This window comes from Bufo bufo, chromosome 1, assembly GCF_905171765.1.
Source record: "Bufo bufo chromosome 1, aBufBuf1.1, whole genome shotgun sequence".
Classification (NCBI taxonomy): Eukaryota; Metazoa; Chordata; class Amphibia; order Anura; family Bufonidae; genus Bufo; species Bufo bufo.
The window spans coordinates 838,393,175-838,404,952 of record NC_053389.1 but is presented as its reverse complement, the minus strand read 5'-3'; the positions used below and the strand labels follow the sequence as shown (position 1 = coordinate 838,404,952).

General features: G+C 46.5%; 1 protein-coding gene across 2 annotated transcripts in view; it reads right to left on the bottom strand.

Annotated features, from left to right (window-relative positions):
• Positions 1-213: 213 nt before the first annotated feature.
• Positions 214-11,778, bottom strand: part of TFR2 (transferrin receptor 2) — an 82,292-nt gene continuing 70,727 nt past the window's right edge. Inside the window, exons 16-18 of one of the 2 annotated variants that reach the window (XM_040415350.1) lie at positions 9,042-9,269; positions 7,604-7,744; positions 214-970 (exon numbers count right to left, since the gene is read on the bottom strand). In XM_040415350.1, coding sequence (XP_040271284.1) covers positions 737-970; positions 7,604-7,744; positions 9,042-9,269 — 603 coding nt within the window. In that variant the 3' untranslated portion in view covers positions 214-736. The remainder of the gene's footprint in view (positions 971-7,603; positions 7,745-9,041; positions 9,270-11,778) is intronic. The other variant, XM_040415351.1, reaches the window with a different exon arrangement.

Genomic DNA, 11,778 nt, shown 5'->3' with positions numbered 1-11,778 from the left:
TGCTGTAACTCCTCTCAGTGACCACTTCAGCCATCCTTTAATGGTCACGTCCTCTCTAGCTGGTTCCATCAGTGTCTTCTGCACAGAGCCAGGTACCTTGTGGATCCAGGACAAGAACAGTTCAGGAGGTCCAGTCTCGGTGCTGGAGCAGTAGATTAAATGGTCCCAGAGGTTGTCGATGGACGCCTACATAGAAATAAGGGTCTCAAGTCATGTAATCGAAGCACTCAAGCTTTAATGGAAAACGTGAGGACATAATAACATTAGAAATCTCAGTTCTACTGAGCACTGTCAGTGATAAACCGTGATAACGAGATCAGCAAGGCGAAAGCAGTGGCCACATTCACCAACAGAAGCAGCAAGTTTATCTTAAAGGGGAATCCCTCCTCCTCACATGCCATATAGACATGTCAGAACACCTTGGTGGGCGTCCATAAGACTGAACGTTCACCATCTCCCACATCTATGGGCTAGGGATCTAGGCAGAGAGCTCAGACCCTTCAGCTGCTGTTTGGAGAAATTGCTACGAATCAATGGGTGTGGAGAAGATTCCCCTTTACATGGCGTCAGACAATGAAGTGGTAACAGTAATTTATAGCGAGCCCTGTCGCTGATAGGAATTACTTCATCATTTCTGGCACCTGCTATAGCCAGAGCAAGAACATTTATGGTGTGCCCCGTAACTCATTAACACAACGAGGCTGAAGAGTCATCATTAATGGTCACATCTTGGGATCTAGAAACTTCTCTGGACCTCCCACACCTCCCCACTTAGAGCATTTGCAGCCCCCTCCAGGGTCCAGGTAAAGAGGGCGATTTGCTTGTGCAGCTCATTGTCATCAATATCATTCTGGGCCCGGTTGAGGTGCTCCAGCAAAGCCTCAAGGGTGTGCTCCCCCCGGCCAAGGAGGATGTGGCGATATGGAGAATTGACAGCGGATACGTACTGCGACAGGAAGTAAAACTCCACCTACAGAAGGCGAAAAGACAGAGAATATCAGATATGGAGCAGAAAAGAGCAACAAATCGTAGCCAAGAAGTAGAATATACCCAGACAGAGGTCATTCATAATCCCTCCACAGAAGTCACCCACCCTCATAAATCTCCAGAGAAGTCACTCATCCTAATAATGTCCTCAGAGATGTCACTCACCCTCATAATGCCTCCACAGAAGTCACCCACCCTCATAAATCTCCAGAGTCATTATCATAATGCCCCCACGGAACTCACCCTCATAATGCCTCCAAGGAAGTCACTCACCTTCATATTGTCCTCACAGAAGTCACTCACTCTTATAATGTTCCCACAGAAGTTACTCACCCTCAATGTACTCACAGAAGTTACTCGCCCTCATAATGTTCCCACAGAAGTTACTCCCCCACATAATGTACTCACAGAAGTCACTCACCCTCATAATGTCCCCAGAGAAGTCACTCCCCCACATAATGTACTCACAGAAGTCACTCACCCTCATAATGTCCCCACAGAGGTTGCCAACCCTCAAAATCACCCCAGATAAGTCACTCACCATCATAATGTCCCCAGAGAAGTCACTCAGCCCCAATAATATCCTCACAAAAGTTACCCACCCTCATAATGCCCCCACAGAAATGACTCACCCTCATAATGTCCTCACAGAAGTCACTCACCCTCATAATGTTCCCACAGAAGTTACTCACCCTCATAATGTTCCCACAGAAGTTACTCATCCTCATAATGTCCCCACAGAGGTTGCCAACCCTCAAAATCACCCAAGATAAGTCACTCACCCCCATAATGTCCCCAGAGAAGTCACTCAGCCCCAATAATATCCTCACAGAAGTCACCCACCCTCATAATGCCCCCAGAGAAGTCACTCAGCCCCAATAATATCCTCACAGAAGTCACCCACCCTCATAATGCCCCCACAAAAATGACTCACCCTCATAATGTCCTCACAGAAGTCACCCACCCTCATAATGCCCCCACAGAAATGACTCACCCTCATAATGTCCTCACAGAAGTCACTCAATCTGACAATGTTTCCACAGAAGTCACTTACCTTCATACTGTCCCCACAGAAGTCATTCACCCTCATAATGTCCCCATATAAGTTACTCACCTTCATAATATCCCCAGAGAAGTTAACTGACCTTTATACTGTCCCCATAAAAGTGATTCACCCTTATAATGTCCCAACAGAGTTACTAACCCTCATATTGTCCCCAGAGAAGTCAATTTGCCTTCATACTGTCCCCAAAGAAGTCACGAACCCTCATAATGTACCCACATAAGTTACTCACCTTCATACTGTCCTTACAGAAGTGACACATCCTCATACTTTCCCCACAGAAGTTACTGAGCTTCATAATGCCGCCACAGAGGTTACTCACTCTCATAATGTCCTTCGAGAAGTCACTCACCCTCACAATGTCTCCAAAGATGTTGCTTACCCTCATAATGTCTGTGAAGGTTCTCATTTATTCAGGTCATGGTATATCTGTAAAGAATAAATCAAGGCAACTGGACTTACTGTAGATTTCTTGAAAACGTTTCACTCGTTCTTCCAACGAGCTTTCTAAATTCTGAGTGACTGTACAAGAATTCTCTGGCCATAAATATGTAACTGAATCAACAACTGGTAATTATACCCAGCATGGGGTCAGAGGTCATTATACCCAGCATGGGGTCAAAGGTGTTGATTCCATTATCCTAATTGGAGTCAGTAGGTGATAATGACCTCCCAGAAAAAGGTGTCAAGACAGCATTGTATGTGGCAGACAATAGATATCTAACCCCCGCAAACCCCCCCCCCCCCCGCCTCTATTCAAGCTTGGCTCCTCCATTTTTACGTAGATGGACTCCATGGACTCCTTCACACCTCGTTTGTACCAATCAGCCTCCTTATCCAAAACACGTTCCTGACTGTCTTCAAAAGGTGTGACCTGTTTCTTTTAAATGTAAGTACACGGCTGAATCTTGACCAGAGGTTTTGGCTCTTCTATGCTGAGCCATACGCTGATGTAGTTGTTGTTTTGTTTCGTCGATATACAGTTCTGAGCATTCCTCATTGCACTCGACTGCGTACACAATGTTGTCCATCTTGTGTTTAGGCGTTGGGTCTTTTGGGTGAACCAGTTGTTGCCTCAGTGTGTTGCTTGAATAGAGGCGGGGGGGGGGGGGGGGTGGACATCTATTGTCTGCCACATACAATGCTGTCTTGACACCTTTTTCTGGGAGGTCATTATCACCTACTGACTCCAATTAGGATAATGGAATCAACACCTTTGACCCCATGCTGGGTATAATGACCTCTGACCCCATGCTGGGTATAATTACCAGATGTTGATTCAGTTACATATTTATTCCTAGAGAATTCTTGTACAGTCACTCAGAATTGAGAAAGCTCGTTGGAAGAACGAGTGAAATGTTTTCAAGAAATCTACAGTAAGTCCAGTTGCCTTGATTTATTCTATACAGAAATACCCTCATAATGCCCCTACAGTGGTTACTCACCCTCATAATGTCCTCACAGAAGTCACTCATCCTCACAATGTCCCCAGAGAAGTTAGTCACGCATATAATGTCCCCAGAGATGTTACTCACCCTCGTAAGGTCCCCACAGAAGTTACTCACCCTCATAATGTCCGCACAGAAGTAATTCCCCCTTATAATGTCCTCACAGAAGTCACTTCCCCTCATAATGTCCTAACAGAAGTCACTCACCCTCATAATATCCCCACAGAAGTTACTCACCCTCATAATCTCCCCAGAGAAGTCACTCACCTTCCTAATATCCCCATAGAAGTTACTCACCTTCATAATGTCCACATAGAAGTCACTCACCCTTATAATGACCCCATAGAAGTTACTTATCCTCATAATGACCCCTCAGAAATTAATCAACCTCATAATGTCCCCACAGAGGTTACCCACCCTCATAATGTACCCATAAAAGTCACTGGCCTTATAATGTCTCCAGAGAAGTCACTCCCTCTCATAATGTCCTAACAGAAGTTACTCACCCTCATTATGTCCCGACAGAAGTCACTCACCCTCATATTGTCCCCTGAGAAGTCACTCACCCTCATATTGTCCCCTGAGAAGTCACTCACCTTCGTAATATCTCCACAGAAGTTACTCACCTTCATAATATCCACACAAAAGTCACTCACCATCATAAAGACCCCACAGAAATTACTCATCCTCATAATGTCCCCACAGAGGTTACCCAGCCTCAAAATGTCTCCACAGAAGTCATTCACCCTTATAATGTCTCCAGAGAAGTCACCCACCTTCATAATGTCCCCAGAGAAGTCCCCCACCTTCATACTTTCCCCACGGAAATTACTCACTGTGATAATGCCCCCAAAGAGGTTACACACCCTCATCATGGCCCACAGAAGTTATTTATCCTCTATATATGTCCAAAGAACTCACTCACCCTAATAATATCCCCAGAGAAGTCACTCAGCCTCATAATGTCCTCAGAGAAGTTACTCACCCTTTTAATGTCCTCACAGAAGTCACTCACCTTCATGATGCCCCCACAGAAGTTACTTACCCTAATAATGTCCTAACAGAAGTCACTTATCCTCATGTCCGCAGAGAATTCACTCACTCTTATAATGTCCCCAGAGACGTTACTTGCCAACATAATGCTGCCACAGAGCTTAAAAACCCTCACAATGTTTCAAGAGAAGTCACCCACCCTCATAATGTCCCCAGAGAAGTCACTCACCTTCATAATGTCCTCAGAGAAGTTACTAACTCTCATAATGTCCCCAGAGACATTACCAACATAATGCTCCCACAGGTTACACACCCTCATAATGTCCTCACAGAAGTCACTTACCCTCATAATGTCCACACAGAAGTTACTTACCCTCATAATGTCCTCACAGAAGTCACTTACCCTCATAATGTCCTCACAGAAGTCACTTACCCTCATAATGTCCTCAAAGAAGTCACTTACCCTCATAATGCCCCCACAGAAGTTACTCACCCTAATAATGTCCTAACAGAAGTCATTCACCCTCATAATGTCCTAACAGAAGTCATTCACCCTCATAATGTCCTAACAAAAGTAATTTACCCTCCCCAGAGAAGTCACTGACTCTCATAATATCCACAGAGAAGTTACTCACTGTAACGGACCGTTTCAGCAGACAAGGGGTTAAAATCCGTTTAGGCGATATGCCCCTTTCTGAGAGACAGGCACAGCTACTGCAGGACACCAAATTCCCGAACTGGATACAAAATAGCACTCCAAACTGGAACCTCACGAATAGCTGCTAGCAGACGAACAGGAAAAGCATACAATCCTGGCAATCGGTCTTCTAACAGCATACAGTGAATCCCCCCAATAACGAGACAAGGCTCCGTGTTGAGGGTCAAGCAGTGGTCTGACTGTACTTCACGTACAGCCTCTTTTATTCATAAACCACAAACATAGTACTGCCCACAGGGGTTTGAAATACAACCAATCAGTAATTAACAACACATACAATGTAACTACAGCAACCAATCGTTCACGCCCCCAGAGGACCAGAATGAAGACTGTGACATAGGACAACATATCCCCACAATGCATCATGGTCTCCTCCTCTCTGTCCGGAGACAACCTGAGGAGCAATCCAATTATCTCTGAGGACAAAGGGAGATCGCCAATACACATGTGAGGACAATAGGACAGACATCACCCTTTAAACACACAATGGGACAATGGCACAATAGAAACACACCCGCATATTCCTCCCAAGCTGACAAGTTACACTTATTATAAATTGTTACAACTTTGTGAGTTTACATTGGCCATACATATAACTTACATCAATTTAAACAGTATAACTTGGGGACAAACCTATCCAAAATTCACTTGAATCGGTTCAGGGGTTTAAAAGTTAGTATATGGCCCATAATCCAGGGGCAAGAGGCCAGTAGCCAGTCCTCTCCAAAACCCAGTGGCGAGGTTGGTTTCGCCACACTCACCCTCATAATGTCCGCACTGAAGTCACTCACCTTCATAATGTCTGCACTGAAGTCACTCACCTTCATAATGTCTGCACTGAAGTCACTCACCCTCATAATGTCCCCAGAGAAGTTTCTCACCCTCATAATGTCCCCACTGAAGTCACTCACCTTCATAATGTCCGCACTGAAGTCACTCACCCTCATAATGTCCGCACTGAAGTCACTCACCTTCATAATGTCCGCACTGAAGTCACTCACCCTCATAATGTCCGCACTGAAGTCACTCACCCTCATAATGTCCGCACTGAAGTCACTCACCTTCATAATGTCCGCACTGAAGTCACTCACCCTCATAATGTCCGCACTGAAGTCACTCACCCTCATAATGTCCCCAGAGAAGTTTCTCACACTCATAATGTCCCCACTGAAGTCACTCACCCTCATAATGTCCCCAGAGAAGTTTCTCACACTCATAATGTCCCCACTGAAGTCACTCACCCTCATAATGTCCGCACTGAAGTCACTCACCCTCATAATGTCCCCAGAGAAGTCACTCACCCTCATAATGTCCTAACAAAAGTAATTTACCCTCCCAGAGAAGTCACTGACTCTCATAATATCCACAGAGAAGTTACTCACCCTCATAATGTCCTCACAGACGTTTCTCACCCTCATAATGTCCGCACTGAAGTCACTCACCCTCATAATGTCCCCAGAGAAGTCACTCACCCTCATAATGTACTAACAAAAGTAATTTACCCTCCCCAGAGAAGTCACTGACTCTCATAATATCCACAGAGAAGTTACTCACCCTCATAATGTCCTCACAGACGTTTCTCACCCTCATAATGTCCCCACTGAAGTCACTCACCCACATAATGTCCCCACTGAAGTCACTCACCCTCATAATGTCTGCACTGAAGTCACACACCCTCATAATGTCCCCACTGAAGTCACTCACCCTCATAATGTCCCCAGAGAAGTCACTCACCTTCATAATGTCCCCACTGAAGTCACTCACCTTCATAATGTCCGCACTGAAGTCACACACCCTCATAATGTCCCCACTGAAGTCACTCACCCTCATAATGTCCCCACTGAAGTCACTCACCTTCATAATGTCCCCACTGAAGTCACTCACCCTCATAATGTCCCCACTGAAGTCACTCACCTTCATAATGTCCCCACTGAAGTCACTCACCTTCATAATGTCCCCACTGAAGTCACACACCCTCATAATGTCCGCACTGAAGTCACACACCCTCATAATGTCCGCACTGAAGTCACTCACCCTCATAATGTCCGCACTGAAGTCACTCACCCTCATAATGTCCCCAGAGAAGTTTCTCACCCTCATAATGTCCGCACTGAAGTCACTCACCCTCATAATGTCCCCAGAGAAGTTTCTCACACTCATAATGTCCCCACTGAAGTCACTCACCCTCATAATGTCCGCACTGAAGTCACTCACCCTCATAATGTCCCCACTGAAGTCACTCACCTTCATAATGTCCCCACTGAAGTCACTCACCTTCATAATGTCCCCACTGAAGTCACTCACCTTCATAATGTCCGCACTGAAGTCACACACCCTCATAATGTCCGCACTGAAGTCACACACCCTCATAATGTCCGCACTGAAGTCACTCACCCTCATAATGCGCACGTTGAAGAACTGGATGACCTTCTCATTGTGGAGATCCGACTGGCTGATGGCTTTCTTCAGTCTTTGTGTGGCTCGCATGTAATCGCCCCGGGCAGAATACAGCCACTCAAGAGAGAGACCCCGAGACTGCAAGAGAGAAGTCCCCACTACATGATGGAAATGGCACTGACGCTCGAACAACTACATTCTTCAGAACTACAAGTGAGGGCTCTTCCACACGAACAGGTTTTTGGTCCGCATTTCGCAGATCCGCAAAACACGGATCTCGGCCGAGCGCATGCCATCACTTATTTTTTAACATCTGTAGAAATGTCCTATCCTTGTCAGCATAACAGACGAGGATAGGACATGTTCTACTGTATTCATGGCCATATAACAGACGAAAATAGGACATGTTCTACTGTATTCATGGCCGTATAACAGACGAGGATAGGACATGTTCTACTGTATTCATGGCCGTATAACAGACGAGGATGGGACATGTTCTACTGTATTCATGGCCGTATAACAGACGAGGATAGGACATGTTCTACTGTGTTCATGGCCGTATAACGGACGAGGATAGGACATGTTCTACTGTGTTCATGGCCGTATAACAGACTAGGATAGGACATGTTCTACTGTGTTCATGGCCGTATAACAGACGAGGATAGGACATGTTCTACTGTGTTCATGACCGTATAACAGACGAGGATAGGACATGTTCTACTGTATTCATGGCCGTATAACAGAAGAGGATAGGACATGTTCTACTGTATTCATGGCCGTAGAACAGACGAGGATAGGACATGTTCTACTGTGTTCATGGCCGTATAACAGACGAGGATAGGACATGTTCTACTGTATTCATGGCCGTAGAACGGACGAGGATGGGACATGTTCTACTGTATTCATGGCCGTAGAACGGACGAGGATGGGACATGTTCTACTGTGTTCACGGCCGTATAACAGACGAGGATAGGACATGTTCTACTGTGTTCATGGCCGTATAACAGACGAGGATAGGACATGTTCTACTGTGTTCATGGCCGTATAACAGACGAGGATAGGCCATGTTCTACTGTGTTCATGGCCGTAGAACAGACGAGGATAGGACATGTTCTACTGTATTCATGGCTGTAGAACAGACGAGGATAGGACATGTTCTACTGTATTCATGGCCGTAGAACGGACGTGCGGATGCGGATCGGATGCAGACAGAAATTGTGGTCGCATTCATGAGGCCTAAATGTAATGTGAGCCCAGACGGAGGAGGCCGGAGGCACATGTGGTCAGATATTCTGTGGCCTCCTCAGTGGGACGTCAGTAGGGACACTTATGGTAGGAACGGGGAGGACAGAACGGAGGGGTGATGCCCTTCTGCCCCACCACCCCTGACAATCTGCCCTCACTTTTGGCTAAATTGTGGCCTCGTGAAACCCACCTTCAGCTTCTTCTCATGTGTCTGCAGGGTTATCAGGTGCTTCAGCAGGACATCCTTATACGCGGTGTAATCCAGGGGGAGAATGTGATCATGGGAGAGTTTAATCAGAGAAAGTCCAGCCACCTGTGCCACGCAAAGAGCCACCGACGGAAGCCGACCGTACATGACCTGGTTCAGACTGTCATATGTGTCCTGCTTCGTGTCCAGGAATTTATATGGCTGCGAGTTCTAGTGGACACGAGAAGAAAACCTAATATACTGCAGTGCTGTGTGTGCGTGAGGACTGTGCAAGAATAGTAAATACAGGATAGGATGGAGGTGTAGAGTAGAGGAGTGTGTGTGAGGACGGTACAGGAATAGTAGATACAGGAGGAGGTGTAGTGTAGAGGAGTGTGTGTGAGGACAGTACAGGAATAGTAGATACAGGAGGAGGTGTAGAGTAGAGGAGTGTGTGTGAGGACGGTACAGGAATAGTAGATACAGGAGGAGGTGTAGTGTAGAGGAGTGTGTGTGAGGACGGTACAGGAATAGTAGATACAGGAGGAGGTGTAGTGTAGAGGAGTGTGTGTGAGGACAGTACAGGAATAGTAGATACAGGAGGAGGTGTAGAGTAGAGGAGTGTGTGTGAGGACGGTACAGGAATAGTAGATACAGGAGGAGGTGTAGTGTAGAGGAGTGTGTGTGAGGACGGTACAGGAATAGTAGATACAGGAGGAGGTGTAGTGTAGAGGAGTGTGTGTGAGGACGGTACAGGAGTAGTAGATACAGGAGGAGGTGTAGTGTAGAGGAGTGTGTGTGAGGACGGTACAGGAATAGTAGATACAGGAGGCGGTGTAGTGTAGAGGAGTGTGTGTGAGGACGGTACAGGAATAGTAGATACAGGAGGTGTAGTGTAGAGGAGTGTGTGTGAGGACGGTACAGGAATAGTAGATACAGGAGGAGGTGTAGTGTAGAGGAGTGTGTGTGAGGACGGTACAGGAATAGTAGATACAGGAGGAGGTGTAGTGTAGAGGAGTGTGTGTGAGGACGGTACAGGAATAGTAGATACAGGAGGAGGTGTAGTGTAGAGGAGTGTGTGTGAGGACGGTACAGGAATAGTAGATACAGGAGGTGTAGTGTAGAGGAGTGTGTGTGAGGACGGTACAGGAATAGTAGATACAGGAGGAGGTGTAGTGTAGAGGAGTGTGTGTGAGGACGGTACAGGAATAGTAGATACAGGCGGAGGTGTAGTGTAGAGGAGTGTGTGTGAGGACAGTACAGGGATAGTAGATACAGGAGGAGGTGTAGTGTAGAGGAGTGTGTGTGAGGACAGTACAGGAATAGTAGATACAGGAGGTGTAGTGTAGAGGAGTGTGTGTGAGGACAGTACAGGAATAGTAGATACAGGAGGAGGTGTAGTGTAGAGGAGTGTGTGAGAGGACGGTACAGGAATAGTAGATACAGGAGGAGGTGTAGTGTAGAGGAGTGTGTGTGAGGACAGTACAGGAATAGTAGATACAGGAGGAGGTGTAGTGTAGAGGAGTGTGTGTGAGGACGGTACAGGAATAGTAGATACAGGAGGAGGTGTAGTGTAGAGGAGTGTGTGTGAGGACAGTACAGGAATAGTAGATACAGGAGGTGTAGTGTAGAGGAGTGTGTGTGAGGACGGTACAGGAATAGTAGATACAGGAGGTGTAGTGTAGAGGAGTGTGTGTGAGGACAGTACAGGAATAGTAGATACAGGCGGAGGTGTAGTGTAGAGGAGTGTGTGTGAGGACAGTACAGGAATAGTAGATACAGGAGGAGGTGTAGTGTAGAGGAGTGTGTGTGAGGACAGTACAGGAATAGTAGATACAGGAGGAGGTGTAGTGTAGAGGAGTGTGTGTGAGGACGGTACAGGAATAGTAGATACAGGAGGAGGTGTAGTGTAGAGGAGTGTGTGTGAGGACGGTACAGGAATAGTAGATACAGGAGGTGTAGTGTAGAGGAGTGTGTGTGAGGACGGTACAGGAATAGTAGATACAGGAGGTGTAGTGTAGAGGAGTGTGTGTGAGGACGGTACAGGAATAGTAGATACAGGAGGAGGTGTAGTGTAGAGGAGTGTGTGTGAGGACGGTACAGGAATAGTAGATACAGGAGGAGGTGTAGTGTAGAGGAGTGTGTGTGAGGACGGTACAGGAATAGTAGATACAGGAGGAGGTGTAGTGTAGAGGAGTGTGTGTGAGGACGGTACAGGAATAGTAGATACAGGAGGAGGTGTAGTGTAGAGGAGTGTGTGTGAGGACTGTACAGGAATAGTAGATACAGGAGGTGTAGTGTAGAGGAGTGTGTGTGAGGACGGTACAGGAATAGTAGATACAGGAGGAGGTGTAGTGTAGAGGAGTGTGTGTGAGGACGGTACAGGAATAGTAGATACAGGAGGAGGTGTAGTGTAGAGGAGTGTGTGTGAGGACAGTACAGGAATAGTAGATACAGGAGGTGTAGTGTAGAGGAGTGTGTGTGAGGACGGTACAGGAATAGTAGATACAGGAGGTGTAGTGTAGAGGAGTGTGTGTGAGGACGGTACAGAAATAGTAGATACAGGAGGTGTAGTGTAGAGGAGTGTGTGTGAGGACGGTACAGGAATAGTAGATACAGGAGGTGTAGTGTAGAGGAGTGTGTGTGAGGACGGTACAGGAATAGTAGATACAGGAGGTGTAGTGTAGAGGAGTGTGTGTGAGGACGGTACAGGAATAGTAGATACAGGAGGTGTAGTGTA